This window comes from Diuraphis noxia, unplaced genomic scaffold (genome assembly GCF_037042655.1).
Source record: "Diuraphis noxia isolate RWA-SAM2 unplaced genomic scaffold, SU_Dnox_SAM2 contig0002, whole genome shotgun sequence".
Lineage (NCBI taxonomy): Eukaryota > Metazoa > Arthropoda > Insecta > Hemiptera > Aphididae > Diuraphis > Diuraphis noxia.
Genome location: NW_028301712.1, coordinates 32,056,012 through 32,077,765, shown reverse-complemented (window position 1 = coordinate 32,077,765; position 21,754 = coordinate 32,056,012). Strand labels below are relative to the sequence as shown.

Sequence of the window (21,754 nt, the reverse complement as noted above, 5' to 3'; positions counted from 1 at the left end):
AAGTATATAATGCGTACAAAAAACGTGTAGATTTTAACACGAGTGCTATACCGATACAAATAGTCGTGACTATATATACCTCATGCAGTCGTATTGGTTTGACATTCGATATTGCATGGAATTATATATTGACAAATCCTCAACAAATAATAAAATTGTATTAGTATAATGTTATTGCATATATATTATGCATATTACGCTTTTTTTTCTCTTCAATACGCGTACGGTTCTGTGAATAACGAACAACGTCTTATAAGAATAAGTACGGTTGTTTTTTATACGCATATAATAATAATATATACAATAATACATTAGTATGTATATAGTGTATACATGTTTTGATATAAATATAAACTCTTCAATACCTATTCCAATATATTATTATAATATGGCTGCTCCTATCGTCCCAATAATATATATATTTTATATAGGTAGGTATAGGTACGCCGTACACGCGACAATATTCCGCGACAATATTCCACGACAAGCTTTCTGGAAATATTTAAAAACGTTTCGTATGCACTATACGATTCCAATATATTATTCTGTTAGACGTGAAAATTAAATTATCGTTGTATGCGCCGTTTCCTGTCGTCGTCGGATAAAAATAAATATGAAAACTTCTTATTGAAATCGAAAAATATCAATTTACAGCATATTATTATTATAATATTATCTTCGTTCGCCGTTTATTGGTAGTGGCAAACACGATTTTTGATACCACCAACTCTCTCCCCCCACCCTATCACTTTCATAATCACTCGTTACCCCGTCATTCGCCAAAATCCAATAACAAGCACACAGCCATCATGTGCCTATATTGTGTAGTGTAGTGCTTGCTCACGGTATCGATTGCTATGTGTATATAAAATAATATATACACGCCTTGTAATAGGTAAAAAAAATTATAAAATTTTTATCATTTTTGGTCAAGTATAGATTAATATTTTATGATTATAGAATTTACTAGTATAAAACTAATAGACTTGTCTACTATAAAAAATAAATAGCCATGATTTTAAGTCATTTATATTATTAATATTTGTGGTTAACAAATCGAAAAATAAACTGTGTTTTTAACACTGTTGTCTTGTGCACCATACACTAATACGCCATATGACACTGCCGGCTAACCGCAATTTATTATTATGTACCATATATATTATTATTTTCATTATTATTATTATTATTAAGAAAAAAATAAACATTTTCAGTTTTGTACCTACAGATTCAGTGTATAGTTATTTTTAAAATATATATTTTATATCGTAATTAATGTTTTTTTTTTTATTTTATTATATTATACATAATAAATATTAACTAATTAACTATAGGCTTATGAAAAGTACACCTTTAGTACCTGACTATACAACTTTTTATCCAAAAAATAAAAAACAAATAACCAATACAATTTTAATCTTGATACCCATATATAATTTTTAAAAAGTATAACTATGGGCGGGTTTTAATGGTGAATTTAAAGAGTATGGGCCAAATTAATCTCTTTCTGCCCCTGAAACCGGAGGCTGCGCACGCCAATGGTAATAATCTGTCCAGCCGTACGGTCTTGTCACGGCGGGGCTTCAACAAAATATCAAATTCAGAGAAGCCAAAACAACGATAGGGTTGGTGGTGCATCGTGGTGATGGTGCTGGGGGAGGTAGGTTGGTTAAGGACAGGGGATCGATCCAATAAGACGCGACGCTTCGGAGACTTACGCCGATTGGATTATTTCGACCAGCGAGGTCTACGTAAAACTACGCGGTATCAGCCGCCCGGATGGACGCCGCTCACTTTTTGAAATAAATATTTTTCCGCGGCATATTTTTCGGATGAGCGAAAATCATTATCCCCGGGGATTTGGATTTTCCGGATGTTTACCGTTCGTTTTTATTTAATCGCATTTCGCCTCCACTGCAGCCCGTGAATCACTCAGCTAGATGCAGATATTATATATTAATATATTATGCACGCGCACATAATGATAAACAAAAAACCATTTAACTACAATTTTATTTATATATATTGCATCGGTAACTCTAGATTAGGAAGTAATACTATCGTCTTCGACGGACACGGAATCGCTAAAAATTGCGTATATATTTGGTTTTAAGTAGGAATGCCTTTTATACCATACATTATTCAAAAACGTATAATGCAAACACGCACAAAAAGGTGTTTTCTCGTTATCCGGGATCGAGTTTTAATCTCGCCTAAAACATTAATTCAATGCACACATCACACTATATGACGTAATATTGTGTCAATCTTTTTTAATGGAATCACTGTAAATATAGTTACGGAGGTAGAAAATGTCGCATTATGCCAATGTTAAAAATTTGCATTGGTGCGTTTGCGTTTATTCGGATTATGAACGGGATAAAATACGATGAATAAAATATAACGATGACAAGCAATTCTTTCGCGAATCCGATGATTAATACATTTCTAAAACGTTTCACTACGATGTATTATACGGGGATAGGTATTACATTATAATGTCATAATAACATGTTTACCTAGCTATATAACGTATCAAGCTACTTAAATTCGAACTACGTTTATGATGCTGTGTGCACTGCGCACGATCATCTTACGGTTTTAACTTAATAATTATCGATTTCTATGCGTATAACAATCGCGAGTGCACTTTCAGGGTTGCACGTAACAAAATGATATGGAATTTTCCTAGTGTAACGATGTACAAAAGGATTTTTAGACACTTGTGGTATTTTTTGTTTGTCGTCGTCCTACATGTTATGCTCGTACACTGGGGTTTGACCTAAATACGCTGCATATAGGGTGGTTTTCGAGGAGGAGGAGGTACATTTTAAAAATAGTTACGCGTTTTTCAAGGTGGTTAGATGCATACGCTACAAAATAATATGAGATTTTATTGCAGATCATAATATAATGCCATTCCCATTTGTTGTACTTCAGGACACACGCCACCATAAAAATAGAATGTAACTCGTTTAACCTATATATAATACGGTAACCAAAATAATTGACCCAATTCAAATAAAATTTGGGACCGAAATGCAATTTGATAAAACCATAATCGATAATATTTTATTGAAATTTATCCATAAACCAAATAATTTCATAAAAATAATCGAAAAAATCCATTTCATATAAGTATACCTTCAAATACAACTTTGTGTGATAATATAATAGTCTTTAGGTTTTTGCTTGTATGGCGATGAGCCGCTCCATCTTGTATCCGACATTATAATATATTTAAGTCACATTTTGTCTCAGCTGCCTCGGATGATAATATTATTATATACGCTGTTGCAAGTGCTCCAGCGATCCACAAACAGTCGCGAAATATTTCGATCATTCAACTCGTAACAAACCGGCTATGTTATATGGACGTATTCTAGTACTATAGGTATCCCGATTTAATGGATTAATGTCGGAGAAGGTACGACAACAGCGCGTTAATTAGATTGATGAGACTTTGTTAAGTAAGTAACGATATTTCAAAAACGTATACCACTGATAATTAAACGCCCATCGGACTGAACGTATCTATATAAAGATAGGTGCAGTCATCGGCGATCGGGTGGGCTATGTATGGGAATGATGGAAGGGGGAGGGGGGTCGATGTAGCACGGTGTTTCTGATTAATGACATTTTTCCAATGGTACCTGTACTTAATTAATCGACGATTTTAAAATATTTAAAACCGGAAATTAAATAAAACGCCAATAATTACACGCTCATATAGTTGTTGTTGTTGAGGTGTTTTTTTTTTTTTGCGTCGAATTCAAAACTCCACCGGTACTGTATAACAATACGATAGATGACCACTTCTCCATCGTCACAGTAATTTTATGATTAAAACCCTCGATATGCCAATGTATGTAGTATTCGATTTAAATTCGCCGTGGTAATCATTTACGTTGCATATTGTCATGTGCATTAAAAATGTGTTTTTAAAACTATACCTATCTGGCTACGCAATAAATTCAATGGGGATTACTATCGGAATGTTACAATTTAAATATGCGCGTGCATAGGCGTAGGTATAACTGCGAGCGCAGTTAAAGATAAATCTTATTTAACCCAACGTTCTATATAATAATAATTATATATATATATGGCACATAAAGATATTATATACCTACTCCCTACTCCTGCAGCAGCGGTCATTATAATAATATGATATCCTTTGCCCGTGCACAGCAGCACAGGGTGTACCGATTGAGGGTAAAAAAAAAGTATAACACCCATAATATGTAAATTGAACCTTTATTTTTACTCTCGAAAATGTAAACAACAACCAACTTTTATATTATCTTGATGCAGGCCGGAGTAATTTGCTCTAAAGTTCAATTATTCATGAACAAAGCCCAGAGTATATATTGCGCACGCCCAGTTCGACAAGGATATTATATAATTTATAATATATACGCAGATATATAGGTGCCTATATATACACACTGATCGTACCTCTGCCTGTATTGTCTGTATATTTCCCCCACTTGCTGTTGCAAATGACGAACAAATGATTGCCGTAATAATATAGTTTAGGTACCTATACAAGATATACAACTAACTGATTTTTTTTTTACTCAAGCCATCCGATATCCGTGCAGCATTATAATGATTTAAAATAATAATCCCGTGATTTGGTGCCCGATATGTACCTATAATATAATATTTATTTTATTTTATAGAATTTTTTTTCCACTGGCTAGTTTACTAGTGTGTATTTATTTTTGTTGGGGGTTTTTTTTTTATAATTTTTTTTTCGACCACCGCGCTGTCCGACGCTCTGTCATAAGCGCGTACGGTAGTTGTACGTTTTAATAATAGTAATAACACAATCGGCGAACACTTTTACAACACCCAACGATCGGATTTATGATGGACTTGTATTTTACGCATGTTTGAGAAAACTCTTCCAATAAAATTACGTTTTAGTGTGAAATTCCCGAGATCCAGTAAGCATACGATATTGTACAATGTACATATATATATGTATTATATTGCACGGCAATTAAATCGTACGACGTGCGTTTCAATCGTGTTAAATCGGTGTCGAACCGAAGTTTGCTGAACAGCATTATATTTTCAAAGTTTTTGCACCCTTATATCTATACCGATCGTCTACCGTCGACGGAAACTATGTATATAGAACTATTCATTGACGCGTGCGAAGACGTGTCAATACTCAATATGCAGCGGTTACATATAGTCGCAGCGTAAGTACCTATATATATATATATATTAATATCGCTCCCGGAATCGTATTGAAAACAGCATCAATATGTAATGTATCTAAAACGCATTAAATTAGCAGCGAAATTTATCATAACACTGTTCCAGTGCCCGCGCGCGTTTGCTGTGGGCATATGAATTATGCATTTGAATTAATTCATATATTTCCCTCGGGCTGCCTTGCTCTCCCTCGAGCCGTTTTCCCACAAGCGTGACATGACGTAGGAATACCGCCACATCATCATTGTATTATTATTTTATTTGTTTTTTTATATATAAACATATATATATATATTTATACTCAGGTTGTAACATTTTTCTTTTTTATTATAATTTTTAAACACTTTTTTTATATTTATAGCGTGCAGTTTTTTTTTTCATTTTTATTTCTTGAAACTAAAAATAAAAACTTTTAAACTCGATTCAAAGTTTTTTGGGAAATTTCAAAGTAGTCAATATGTAAATCTGAATACAAGAACAGTTTTGACGATAAAAACATTTATCTAAGTCAAATAGTAAATTTTTGTAAATATTTGAAACATCAATATTCTTTTTTTGGATTAAATTAGTTTGTTTTAAAAATATACCTAAGCTAAGTATATTAACTTTATCCGAAATATTATTTTTGGGAATTTCCTGACACGAGTATATTTCTTAAATTATTTAGTATCCTTATAATTTTATTATTGTTATAATTTTCAAAAATTTTGTCAGTGTTTAACTAGCTTCTTTTTTATGTCAGATCTTGCTCTACAACCTGTACCTACCACTATCGATTTTATGTAGATGTAGGCCTAAACATAAACAAAATATGTTATATACAATTTATGGTATCGGAATTTCCCTTTTCTTTATTTTTATCTAAATTCAAACAAATACGAAAAATCAATTATTTCATCTTCGCCATTCTTGCGGGGGTTTTTTTTTTTTGGTAATCATATCTGGCAAACGTACAAAAAATAAAAATTGAAAAGAGAAAAGAAAATAGTACGCACGCCCAAAAGTGGTGTGTGTATACATTATACGTATGTGTGTGTATATTTTTGGCCATAGTTGGTTTTTCATCGTTGTATCCCCGGTGGAATTTGAATTTTTGAGTTAAAGAACCCCCCAAAGTTTTACGGCCTCATAAATCTTTGGAAATTATATGGTTGCCCGTAGCGAGGATTGCGGGAAAAAAACAACATTTATTTCCTAAAACAAAATATAAATATATAATATATTGGAGGAGGAGAATGAGTGAGACGATGAACACCCCCCGTGACGGAAAATGATTATATACACTATAACATTAGCGGAGATTTTCGCGGGGAGGTTGCGTATATCCTATGTATGTATATATTGTATACACACTGTGAATCGGATCGGTGCGGTAGAAGAGGATGAAATAATGAAGAAGAGAAGGATGAGAGGGGAGCATAAAAACTGTGACAGCTCCCAGCACCAAACACTTGAAAACTTGAAGAAGAAAGAGCAGAATACTTGCCAAATGCGCCGAGAAAGTTTGTCAGAGCATTTCCATTCGTGTGGATAATTCGCCGGAGGAAACCGCCATTACGCACGGACAATTTGCTAATTGGTTGCGTGTCCGAGTACACTTTGTTTAATGTAAATAAAACTTTTATTCTCGCTCGTCGTCGGCACAATATCTCAGTGTGCGTCACTGCTGTAATATCGTCTATATACACAGCATAGACCGCAAGGGCTGGTGGGCTACGCCGCATGCATATTGCCTACCTACGTATAATAATATGTATGGGGGACGTATATATACGTGGTCGCCGCAATCGGTGGATTCGATTTCACCTCGTTGCCCACCGCAAATTTCACTGCTTCTACATCAGTGGTATCGTATGAATAAATAATGATTCAGAGCTCGGAACTTTATGCGCTAAAAGAACAATGATATATGAGCATTGTGCATTTTGCATACATACTATACATATTCCAAAAATGTCTTTAACTATTTAAATATGTATACGGTATAATAAATGAAAATCTATATTTTAGATATTTACTCAAATCATAGATGAACACAGGGCTTCTTGAAGGTTCATTTACAATTCAATTTTTGTTTAGTTGATAATTACTAAATCTGTTTACAAAATAATATTAATATTAATTGTATTTATATAAATGTCATAATTCAATAATAATAAAAAAAAATGGCATTCAAGTACTGTAAGTAGGTACTTTATGGTACGTAACAGATTTCAAATTCGGTTCGATTAAGATTTTGAATATTATGCAAGTTACTAAGTAATATGAATATGCAAATTTGCGAAGTTCCAAGAATAATAATTGACATCCGACATACTACATCATATTAATGTATTGCTTTCTAACACATACATTAAACAAACACCACATATACGTTACCCAAGGTGAGATGACGTTGCAATTACCTCCCGTCACTAGCACAACGGTATACTAATATATGCATTACGCATTACCTACAATATACACACATGCTGCTCAACGGAGAGTTTACTAGCCCTCGAATTAAGTCAAACTTATCTAGGTCTGCCCATCGGCCGTTGTAGTATCTTTTACTTCCTCAATGCTCTAGATGGGTAACATCATTGCATCAAAAATTATAACGATATGGTGTAAAAACGATATTTTAAGTTTCCATGATTCGCAAATCGCAAGTCACTAATACTATAATTACTTACTATATACTAGTCAAATAATAATTTAAGTATAGAGCCAACTATGCACTATATTATTATTATTAATTGAACATATATCATAACTTTTTATCTCTTCACACATTCGCATACCTTACCACGTTATATTATTAAAATATCCAATTATGAAAGTCTTGAAACTATAATATGTAAGATGTCGAGATTCAAGATATATAAGACGTAAATGATTTCCATGTCATATATTATCATTAATCGTTTTCTATGATTTTATTGCGTTATCAAAATAGTAGGTATAGAATAAAATAACTGCAAAAAGGGTATAATAAACTATTAGTACTATAATTTTATTATTACTGTACAAACTAAAAATAGTTTCAAATCGATATATTATTTCAAAAGCAAATGACAACGAGAAATGAAACAATAATTTCCTGGCGTGTCATTGACTGACGTCTACTCCGCTGAAATTATTCTTCTCCAAGCTATGTTTGACTTGGAAACACTACCAAAATGAGAATTCTCGCCAACAACTGCGCCAACGTACATTATATACATATCGTATACGTACATAATATAAATATACAAATATATAATATATTGTATATAAATGCGTCCGTCTATTGTCAAGCAAGTTTTGACGTAATTGTCAACGCCCGCATGTACCCGAATACGAAGAAGGATTGTTATAGGTATACGCGAGAGTTGCAAGAGATCTGAGCTTCTAGTCCGAACCAACTTCAACACCGTAATATACACAGGCGTGCGGGGGAGGGGGGGTGAAAGGGTTGAAGTTATAACTGGAACAATAATGCGCACACACATACACAATACTAATAATAATATTATATTATGTGTATGAGTTATAAGCAAACGCGTTTATTTCCGTTTTCTCCGTGTCTATCATGCGCTCTGTGTATTATACACTTTTTCAATAATTGTATAACAATAATCAACGCGTATGATTTAGCGTAACACAACACGACAAAAAACGACGGATGTTGCGTCTCCCCAAAATTGGACGTTCACGACTCGCGCGCGTTTTGCAATTTATTTAATCGTTTTCCCTGACGAGTCACAATAATATTATTATGTGAACGGAGTAATGAAAGCCGTCCGTAAAAATATAAGTTTTTTCCCCAACATGACAAAATATAACCAGGTCAAACGTAAAAAAATAATTATATTCCAATCATTTGTATTGATCGCGGTTCTACAACAATTATTTCTTCCGTTTTGTTTCAGCCAACACCAAACCACTGACGTTCGACGAAGTGTACAACCAGTCGAGCCCGACCAACTGCACCGTGTACTGTGGCGGACTGACCACTGGACTGACCGACGAACTGGTACAGAAGACGTTCGCTCCGTTCGGGAACATCCAAGAGATACGGGTGTTCAAAGACAAGGGTTACGCATTCGTCCGGTAAGTCTACGATGCCATCGTTATGATAATATTATTATTATTATTATTATTATTATTATTATTATTACACGAACAATGTCAGTAACGTTTTATAGGCATTGTAAACAATTATATAAAAATAATTATGAATAGAGAAATACGTCCGTGAAAAAATAAATAAATAGTGGCACTGAGCCGATCCGAGTGGTCCTCCTGAAATGAATCTAAGCGATTAATTTAACAACCCCAGAAATTAATTTGAAATTATTTGAAATTAATTTGCAATTTTTTCATCTCAATCCTATTGGGCAAGGTAATGGGGTAGATCTTACGCACGTACGACGGCTGTTTAGGATGAGAAGCAATTTCGAAGTTGTCAATTTTTTTCGTTTTATTTAATTTTTTTCCGTCGAAGTTTGTCGAACCAAAACGTGAAACTAAAGACGAATCCCCGGTATCGATCTGCGTAGATGGAAAAAAAAATAATTAAATGAAAGGACACACGAAATTCTTCGGCAGGTAATCGGATTTCAACCGAATCGGAACGGTAGGTCGCTCTGATTTTTCTAGTAACATGATTTAATTATTCAAACGCCCTGTGGGTAGGGTACATAGCGTACGTGTGCACTCGGCGAAAACACGAACGACGGATATCCAAATGTACCGACCGCCTCTACTTTTACCACCTCAACTACTTCCTACGCCACCGCTGCAATTCGACCACTACCGCGGACGACTTGTCATTACCAAAATGTAATGAACAGCACTAATAATATATATATATATATATATATTATATATGTATGCGTTTCACGTTTGTTGTGCAGCTTCTGAAAGGCGGGTAGGCGGAACTTAAGTAGTTTGGTCCATATTCACAATATTACTGGTAAATCATTAGCCCGTACGCTCGGCATCATTCCAACATCGTATACATAAATTAACGGCGTCCCCACCACCCAACAGCCCGTCGTCGCCAGCGTCACTATACACACACACATATACACATCTATAATATATGTGCATAATCGCCTCGCTACCACGAGACTTACCCCGGCAAAGGCCTATGTGTAGTCTTAATTTATTGTTGCAGGTAGGTACCTATATGATATGCGTAATTCTAAAATTCTCAAATCCCTTCGCCGAAATACGTTAATCGTTCACTTTTTTGAGATTTTGTTTTCATGCAAACGTATACTAAAATAATGGTAAATTCTTCGACGGTTAATTCGCGGTGATATTTCACTGGCTAATATTATGGGACTATATAGGTGTCTAAGTAACTTAGTTACTTAAAAATATAGAACAATACGCACGGAATTTGTTCAGCGTTCGTTAAAATATATATACACACATTATAGTTCCGTTGTTTTGTTTCTTATTTGCATACACGAACAAACAATTAAATTAATCCCGAAAGTGAACATTAGTTTGCGAATACTAATTTTTTTTTTACGATGAATTTTCAGTTATTTCCATTTCACGCGAAATTTATTAGATAATTCGTAAGTTTACAATTATGATAAGCACTATTGTACATATTACAATATACAATATTTACATAATATAATATATATATAAACATTACGTATATTAATATTTTTTTCACCTATAAATGAGAGTAATGAGTAATGAGTAATCTTTGTTGAGAGTGAATTTCGTTTCTTACGGCTGTAGATATTTTATACCTTTCATAATGATATCATATTGTTAATTTCACGTATACAACTTTTAAATACGTAGTTATTTTATAGTATCATAATAAGGATTGACATTTAAAACTTTAAAATTCGTACTTTGTACAATAATAATAATATAATCTATTGTTTATTTAAGCACATGATATAATATTATAGTTGCTTCATGATAATATTATACGAGCTACGAGCACCACTGATTTGAGATAATTTCTGAACAATGGCGTACCTAGTCGGATTATACGCTAATAAACGTATCGTATGGAATAAGTTAAATACCTGTCAAATGTACTGAAACAAAAAGGCGGTGTATCGGTCTTATTACTCCTCTGGCTATAGATACGCAATATATATACCATGATTACCGAAATACCATGTCGGTTCAATCCTGAACAATTCCTGTGGGGATGATACCGCGGTTTCCTTCGCCCTGGCCGCGTACACACATATAGGGAATGGTATCTCCATAAAACCATATTTTTAGACCCTGTCGCCCGCCCGTCTGAATTAATTATGAGACATCGGTAAAAACTGAATTGAAATTTTATTGTCACCCGCCGCCGGTCTTCCACTCGTATTTAATGCGCAAAGTTTTATGCGTTGTCCTGCGCGACACTCAACCCGTGAAATCGGCCTGCAATAAATCGTTTGAGCCGCCCTAAAATCATTACGCGGGATACGAGATTTCAGAGGTACAGACGAATAATAATAATGATAATAATAATAACAATAAAAATAATAATAAAACAAACAATAAACTCACGGTAGCGTCATTAATGCGCGTCGTTTTCGTCTTTCCGATTTAGCTATACATATAATATTATATTGTTAAATGTATATATTATTATAATAACATTAAACTCCGATAGAAATAACAAAATTTCGTTGGAAAATTTCGAGGGACGGCCGGGTTTTTGTTTTATAATGTCTTAACGTTGTGAAACGGAATGTTTGTTTTCTCTCGTCGGCCTCGCCAGAGTTCCGGCCCGCTGGCTACTTAGGAGTTTAAAATATTCATTCGCTCCAAGACTTCGGCATCAGTGGATACGTGCTGAGCTAATAAAGTTCGTTACCTTGTTTACAGAAGTGGTATACTAGCTGGGTCGGACTGTGTTTACCAGTCAGAATATATGTATATATTATATACATACCATGCATATTATATATGTACCTATATAATACATATATAATACTACATACACACTGGCTATAGTGTATATATATGTGTATAATACATGAGCGTACATCCGAAACGACCCAATACCTTTGACGGTGGTAGTGAAGCGTCGTTGGAGGTGGTCGGAGTGGCAAGCGGGTGTGAGGTAGTGGAAGGGTAGAGAGAAAGATTGCGTTGGACGGTTTCCTGCACTTCCCCACGGACTGCGCGGTGGTGGCCTCTTTCCCGGCCAATTGTAAACGGATTAAGAATGCATCCCCGACGACTCGACTATACTCGGACGAAAACACGGGCGGGCGTATTTTGTCGAATGTGTGTGCATCTATTATTAAGTATACATACCTTGTGTTCGGGCAGCCATTTTTGAGAAACCGTGTTATGGGCCAGGACCTGCGGACCATTTGTCCTCAATATTTAAGCGACCTGGTCGGATTAAAAATGTAACCCCGACAGCCACGTGACTCTGCGTGAACGTTTTAAACAATAATCGCATTTGTCGAATGTTCTAGATTCGCCACCAAGGAATCGGCCACTCACGCTATAGTGGCTGTCCACAACTCTGATATCAACGGACAGCCGGTCAAGTGCTCATGGGGTAAAGAGTCCGGCGAACCGATCGTGTCACAAAACGCGTCGCAAGTCTGCTCGTCTCAGGTAAGTTCCGGTCCACTGCGGACTTCGAAGTTTCCCGTACTAAACTTCCGGAATCCCGACTCGATACGAAACTGACCGACTTCCGCCCCGTGGCTCTTTTATTTACGTTTTAGGCGGCGCTCAGCAGCACACAGTTCCCGTACACCGCCGCGGCGTACGGCCAACAGCTCGGTTACTGGTACCCGCAAAGCTATCCGGCCACACAGCTACAGGGACAGTTTTTGCAAGGCGTCCAAGGTTATACGTACGGACAATTCGGTTACCAACAAGGGTATCTTGGGTAAGTCAACGGCTACTATCGTTATAAATTGTATAAATAGATAGAAAACAGGGTATTGAAATATTAAATTGCATCGGGTTTTACGAATTTCGAGCAAAATTATTATTGCCACGTGACCTTCTTTGATATTTCTGCAGAATTATGGAAAATCGTCAATTGTATAATTTACATCGTACAGTTGCCACTCTGGGGGGTTGCTCAATTTTTACTTTCGTTATCCAACACGCCTTACTTGATTATTTTTCAATTATATTTTGATGTGTATAATAAAAATATATATGTAACGACTTGAAATATTCAAGATACTTGAATCAATTGAATAAACTCTTACCTACAACTACGACTAATATACCTATACTGCAAGGTATACAAAGGTACTAACTACTATACAACTAACAAACAATTCTATGAATTTGAATGACCGAATTATTACTTATAAATATTATTATGAATTCGAAAATTAGTTTAAATTACATTTGTTCGTACAAGACGGAAATAAAAATATTTTAAGATCCGATCGGGTTAACCATTGAAATGTAGCGTATTCTGATTGAATTTGAATTATTCTAATAATATTTAATTATATTCGTTGAATATATGATTAATATTTTTTGTTTCTAAATAAAATTAAAATTTATGAAAAGTAGCAGGTACTAAGATGGAGTTCCTCAAATGCTAGGTAAATACACTTTAATTAAATTTAAAACCGTGTTTTCGACAGTTGGATAAATAGATTGAATAGTATTTCGCTCGTTTTAATTAAAGTCGCACCGCGTTATACTTTATTTTTTCTATTCGATTTAAATCAATTGCTTGAACAGCACTTGGTGTAATAAAATTAATATTGGTGAAAACGCGTCTTGTGAAAATTCTTTTTCTATATCTTTTAATAACATTATATTTATTACATTATACACTACAGAATATTAAAATATTATAAAATCACCGACTTCACCAGAAAAAAAAATTATGTTCAGAAAGTTTCAAAATATTGTCGAAGAGAAAAGTTATTTAATCGCAATGAATCGTATATATTATGGTTCGTTATTTACAGTATTTTAAATATATTATAACTTAATTTTTTGCACTTTCAAGAATAATTTGTTGGGACAAATTTACTCTAAAATGATTATTTTTCCACAATATAATATTTTACTGTTTTAGTGGTATCTTAGGTAGGTACATGAAATAAACTTGATTGTTTACATTATGCAAAGCTATAAATAACTAATAAGGACAAAAAGGTGTTAAATAATTGGTCAATAATGACTATCGATATTTCACGTACATATTAATATATATGGAGAAGTACTCCAAGTACTGTTTACGGTGGTTACTGCGAATTGTTTGCAGCTGGCAATATTTTCCCATATGTATTTGAAATTTATTATAATAATAATTTTTAAGTCAAATTTGGTGTAGATATATTCCCAGTAAAAAGATTGCGTCTAACCGGATATATGAATAGTAGGCATTTTGATGTTTATTTATCTATTTCTAATATTTCTAATTACCATCCTGATCACGATCACTTCATTAATCGTACAAGGATATAATGGTTGTTTTCAAATGACATCGTTTGGTACTGAACAAGTTGTTGAAGGAAGTTTTATGCCATTTTTTAAAGTTCAAGGCCAAGTATGGCAGTTTGATTCAAAACATTCAGGAAAACCCGATATTTTTTCAAATATATTTTGTTGGTGAAGATGAAAAAGAAGTTCAATTTAGATGTTCTCTTGATCCAGAAGTTAAATGAGCATTAGTCAACAGCTACGAAATATTCTGCATACTGAAAATAAGTATATTCGATAATTTAAAACCACAGTAGAGAATACAAGTCAACATTCTACACATTTTAAGGTGGTGATTAACGCATATAGAAAAACTGCTAATGGGCACAAAGGCTGTTACAATACAGCAACAGCTAATGATGTAGCTTTAGTAATATTTGGACAGCAATTTTAAAAAAGAGATATTATCGTTCAAATCTACTATAATCGACTACAACGGATAAGTGAATTACACAGGTCCTACGACGCACTTCAATACCCTCTATTGTTTTGTTATAGAGAAGATGTTACAACATGCTAACATACTACTCAGAAGGATGTAAATAAAAAATTTCACCTTAAGCATAAAACTGCGAGAGGGCCATATTGACACCAAAAAATGATACAGCAGGAGACATAAACAAAATATTATTGGACTCTTTCAAAGCAAAAAATATGGAATGCAGATCAGTGAATTCAGTACTGGAAGTAAATGATACAGTTAATTATCCAGTTTAATTTCTCAATTCACTCAACCCTCCTGGATTTCCACTACATTTATTAATATTAAAAATTGGTTGTCCTATAATATTTCTCAGAAACCTCAGTCCACCAAAATTGTTTAATGGGACACGTCTACGGATTATTGGTTTTCAAAAGAATTTGATTGGAGCTATTATTATGACTAGATCTGTAAAAGGTGAATCAATTCTTATTCCTCACATACTAATGATACCATCAGATTATCCTTTCGAATTCAAGAGAATTCAGTTTCCTGTAAAAGTATGTTTTGCCATGACAATAAACATATCACAAGGGCAAAACCTTGAAATTTGCAGGGATCGATGTAAGAGAAAATTGTATTTCACATGGCCAATTGTATGTGACATGCTCCAGTCAGTACGCCCACGGGTTGAGTTATTTTGGCACCAACAGGAATTACAGCTAATGTAGTTAATAGAGAAATATTATATTAACGATAAAAATCAGTTTAAAATAATTAATATAATATGACATATTTTTTTAAACGATCTTAATTTAATTTAACTAGACAATATTTAATCTTACCAGATATCAAAAGTCGACAAAAATATCTCAAGTACGTATCTAAAAACTGTTTTTATTGTATATTTCATAATATTTTTAATTTGCATTATACTTAGTTTCTTTTATCAGGAAAATTTATTAAATTCTGTATTTATTTTGCTAAAACAATAAGTAAAAAAAAAATGACTGACACTAATGTATAAATAATAATACGTTTAAAACAATACACGAAACACAAAATAAGGCGAGTAATCCATCCATAGAACCCTCCGATAATTAATTAAATTAATCAATATTATTATAATAGGTCACGATAACCACGCCTTTTAAGGTTAGGGTTGGCGTAGGAAGAGTATACATAATAATAAATGGGAGACTGAAGGATTAGAATAATGTTTCAGTTTGAAGTGAAACATATAATATATTTTGGTTAGTTGGTCAACTGTTGCAATTTTTTTATCATTGTATAAGGTTTCAGTTATCACACACTACGAGGCCTATAGTTGTAGCCAAAGAGTGATAAACTGAAAGTTTAGAATAGTGTGGGTTTGAGAAGTTTAGTGCATCGTTAGATTTTTATGCATAATTGAATTATCTGTTATTACATCAGATAACTCTCAGTACCACTACTACCGTCCCTTATTTTAGTGATACACTATAATTATTATAACATTGTAATATTTTAATCATCGATAAAATATGTCAACCAACATATTAATGACACAACAAATCAAAAAAAAATTGTTCGCAATTTCGATTTTCATTTTCGCAGCCGGATGGGAATGCAAGCACTGCCAACGGGAGCAACGACCGCGTGGACTCAACCAGGGGCCCTGCAACCTGGTCAACAGATCGCGTCTGCTGTAGCGGCTCAACAGTCGGCCCCGGCACCGGCTCCCCCACCCGCTGCCGCCGCCGCAATGATACCGGCCTATCCGACGCTCCACCAGTTTCAGGTAAAACAACACCCCGCACCAGTGCAGGCGTCCGCGTGGCCCATGTACGATCACCTCCACCACCACCATCACCACCTCCACCACCAGCACCATGGTGGTTACGAGGCCAACGAGTTATCCATACTGAAAATGGCCACCTCGTGATCAGCCTCCACAGCCGCAGCTTCCACCGCCGCCGCCGCCGCCATCGCCGCAGCATCCACAGCCTCCACCGCCGACCGATTCGAAGGCGCTTATTGTCCCACGAAATTGTATTACGCACCCTAAGCCCCTGGCTAATACCCCTAACGAAAAGTGCCCAATTTTTCAGCTCGTGCATATTTTTTGTATCGATGTTTTCGAAAATCTAATACGCCTAAATGGAAACAATGACGCGCAAATTGTTAACCACCCCCACCCTCCCTCATCCATCATACAACACGCAGCTACCTACCCCTCATAAGATCCTCCCCGGCACACTTATCACGCGCTTTCGTTATTATAATTAGTTTTTTTTTTTTTTTATTATTATTATTTACACTATTATTATATTAAATACGATACCGGTCGATTGCAAACTCAATGTACGCGTCCGGTATTCAATAAGAGTATTATTATTATTAATTATGATTGTCTATTATGGTTTTTTTGGTTTTCGAATTTGTTGAATTCGACGTGCACATAGTTTGATGAAAGTATATAGCTAATTTTGTAGACGAGAATGCTCTGAACGTTATTATTTATTATAATTATTTTAGTAGAATTTTTTTTTATATATATATATATATATATATATAATTTTGTATATTATTTTAGTTGTTTTTATACTGCTATACGTGGCGAACATTCGGCAAACCCCGCGTATCCCGTTCGGACAAACTGTCGTGTGAACGCATTTGAGTGTCATTAGGTTTGCACAGGAAATAGATTCAAGTCACCCCCCACTCCCACCTTACCATAAAAATAAAAAACAAAATTGCACTACCATCGTGTTTATTGTGCTTGTGATGTAATTTGTCGACGAACTTAACTTCGGCTTAACCCACTCACCATGATACTTACCTGTTATAATATTTTATAATATTATGTTGCCGACGACGACGATTGCAATAGTATAATGTTTTCGTTACCAATATATACTGCGCATCACGGTGGCTGCATATTCGCAGTATTTACCTGCACCTACTCGCGTGACATTCCACAAGCGAAGTATTCATCACTCGAATTGTGGAATTATTGATAACTACTCGTATATTATTTTATATGTATTTCTTTTTTTTTTTTTTTCAAATCTGAAAACCAAAAATACGCTTAACCTAAACCAGTCGCCGATGCATTGCAGTCGTTCGATCGCCGTGTTCTTGTATATATATATTATTGTACGTCGTATAATAATAATATTATGACATCGAAATTCCCGAGGATATATTAATATACAGCCGAAAGTGACTGGTTATGTACAAGTTCCTCGCACAAAAATATAACACAAACACATACACACGGAAAATAAAAATAACTAACACACATATTGATTCACATATTCACGTACGATGTAATACTATATAAGGGCACTGATGTGGTTTGCAGATAGCCGACGAAGAGTGGCTTACGCCGAGCCTGCTGGTCTGAGGACGACTGAATTCTGGAGCCCAAAAACGCGATACGATAATTCTTCCAAACTCCACCTTCTGCTACACACATAGTCAAGCCAATCAAATTTACAATACCCCGAAAGCCCTGCCGGTGTACCGAACGAATTATAAATAAATCATTTGGGGCGCCAAAAAACAAAAAAATTAATATTATATATTATTATATTATATTATACGGGCCAGTATATTAATGTTTATATTCGTTTGTATGGTGTCGAATCCCCCGATGGGTTTCATTCAGTTTTTAAAACAATAGATCGCTAACCAAATAAAAAACGTAACATATCATCGACACGAGTGATGAAGAATTGTGATAAAAAAAATAATAATAATAATAAAATCGATAGTTAAACCATAAAAACGAAAAAAAAAATTATTTAGTCATAAAATATTTAGTAGTCAAGTTAACGATGATATACATAATAATAATTGTGCTTACATGCTCAAAAAACAAAAATAATAATAAAATTAAAATTAACTATTATAATGATTTAATTATAATATTATGTTGTAATACATACTATGTACCTACACTGATAATAAATATGATCGCGCATTATTAAAAAGTGTAGGACATCGATTGCCAAACGATTTTTTTATATACTTAAAAAAAAAAAAAAAATGATATATTTTTATTCAGCACATTTCTGTTGATGTTTTTATTTATTATTATTTTTCTTTTCACTTCACCTGTTTGAACAATGATAACAATAATGAAGCATTTTTGTATGAAATTATATAATAACACGATGGCTCCAGAGAACAAAAGTGCGTTAATACATAATATAAATAAATATATAACCGAATGTTATATTTTTATTATTATTATTATTATTATTATTGTGCATTCACACACGCGTGACAGAAATACACGGATGCACGTGCGCATATGCGTGTGTATGTAAATAGTGTATATTATTATGTTATCGATAGCGATCAATTCGCTCATTTTGTAATAATACGAGTCTATAGGCATAACGCGTACTACCTACATAATATATAGTTATTATTACTATTATTTATTTTCACAAGGTGTAATAACTTCGCTACGTTTTGCTGTTTTACCTGACTTTTGTAAATATTTATACGGAAAGAAAAATAATACTTTTATATAGCGAGCTGTTTTCATTTTTATATAGAATGTTATAGGTAATACGATTACATTATTATATTTTGTTGTGTTATGTTTGTCAGTTTTTGGTATTATCGAAACGTGTCCCTTTGAATGCAAAAACAAAAAAAAATAATAATAACATTACCAATTAAATGAAAATAATCACGTCCACTCTATGTTATTATAATATAACGTATATTATATTGATAATAAAAAACTTTTTTCATCCAAAACCAAGATCTTCGCTTCGAGTGCTCCCCACCGAAATTATTTCCTGTGCTCAATACACTCACATCACACACCACCATTTGTCTGCCGATTTAAATCACTAAGTTTTTTATTCGTTTCTTTGTTTATACATGTTACGTTATGTATATACATATAACGACCCACAAAATAATCGTGTTGGTGGTTTTTTTTATGACTCCCTAGCATAAAATTAATATGTCATATTATTTAACTATTATATAAGAATATAATCTATGTAAATTATAAAGTGTGCTAAGTTGTAGTAAATGTTTTTTTTGTTGATAAAAACACAAATAATTAATTAGATGGGAAACGTGCGTAGGCCGAATCGTAGCCATTGAGTAGTTTTATAAAATAAATAAATTTAATACAAAAACAACTATATATATATATATCAAATTTTTAATAACGAAAAAAGCGAAAGGAAAAAACGTTCGATTAAAAGCGTGTACATATAAATAAAACAATTATACTATATAAATATTGATGAATAATAATCACCTAGGATAAACCAAAGTGTAACGTGTAAGCATAGCGTGTAAGTTACACTGGTCATGAGCCAGACGAGCTAAGTCATAATTATTATTATTATTATTGAATAATAAAAAAAAAAACAATTATGTACATTGTAATATTTAGGTTAAATTTGCACCATATAATATAATTATAACAACGTTAATATATAATGATGATTATAGAGTTATTAAAAAAAAATTTTAAAAAACGTAAAAACGAAAAAAAATATAAACAAAAATCATTAGTTGTTAGTGTTTTTTAGGATTAAAATTAAATTATATTATTGTAATACATTATAATACATGTTGTGCGAGTAATTTTTAAGTATACCATAATATTATAACAATTAAATAAAAATGTTATAACTGTTATTTAACTAGTATATAACTATATTGGTGACCATAATATAACGATGTGTATGTTATGATGAATGAGCCACTGTTTTGGAGATTTTCCTGCCAAAAACCACATAATATACCTAAATATGTAATATATTATACATTACTTACACATTAATATTTGAAAATAAAATGAACCGTACATCCGAAATTTTTATACTTTATACCTATAGCAAGCAGCGTACTGAAGACTACAAACCGAGTTAGATAATAATATAATTGTTCGTAAAATATACGTAGATTTCCATTTTTACGCTAGTGTTTAGATCAATTTAAATCAATTTAAATCATAATAATAAATATAAATTTTGGAGTACAATCAGGGTGTTCATGTTGTATCTGATGAATTCATTTTTGTATAACTTATAATTCAATATTATGATAATAATATTTTGATAGTAATATATTGTAAATGTCTAAGTACAGGCGTGTCAAGAACATTATGATAGTATAGTAATGAAATAAAAGAAAAATTTTAAAAAAACTACACAAATCGCGAGATCTCATATGTGATAAAAAAATGTTGTATTCAAGATTTTGATTTAAAAACAATATAACATTTAAAAAAAAAAAAACGATGCTGTCAAAACGTAGCTCGTAGGTACATTCCGAAAAATTGTTACAAACATTTTAACAATTATTATTATTATTATTATTATTATTATTACCTATAATTATTATTATTGTTATATTGTAACTATAACCGTGTAAAAGCGATCGTGTCATGTATATAATACACCTATATGTATACTATGAAAAATGTAAATCAACTATACACACACGCGCACACAGACACATATATACACACATACCTATACCCAGCCATTACACAGCACTTATAATATTATGATGTCTATGTTGAGTAATATATTGTCATGACGTTCGTATATTACGATGACAGAAATATTATATATTATTATTATTATTATTTACGTATATAAATTGTAGTGTATATTATTATTATTATTATTATTATTGTTAAAATAT

General features: G+C 33.1%; 1 protein-coding gene across 3 annotated transcripts in view; it reads left to right on the top strand.

The window, feature by feature from the left end:
* The window catches only part of LOC107168580 (nucleolysin TIAR), a 392,636-nt gene extending 371,202 nt beyond the window's left edge, over positions 1 to 21,434 (top strand). For 2 of the 3 annotated variants that reach the window (XM_089218763.1, XM_089218762.1), the window contains exons 6-9: positions 9,123 to 9,303; positions 12,663 to 12,807; positions 12,921 to 13,087; positions 16,676 to 21,434. In XM_089218763.1, the coding sequence (XP_089074889.1) occupies positions 9,123 to 9,303; positions 12,663 to 12,807; positions 12,921 to 13,087; positions 16,676 to 17,003 (821 nt within the window). In that variant the 3' untranslated portion in view covers positions 17,004 to 21,434. The remainder of the gene's footprint in view (positions 1 to 9,122; positions 9,304 to 12,662; positions 12,808 to 12,920; positions 13,088 to 16,675) is intronic. The other variant, XM_089218764.1, reaches the window with a different exon arrangement.
* The last annotated feature ends 320 nt before the right edge of the window (positions 21,435 to 21,754 follow it).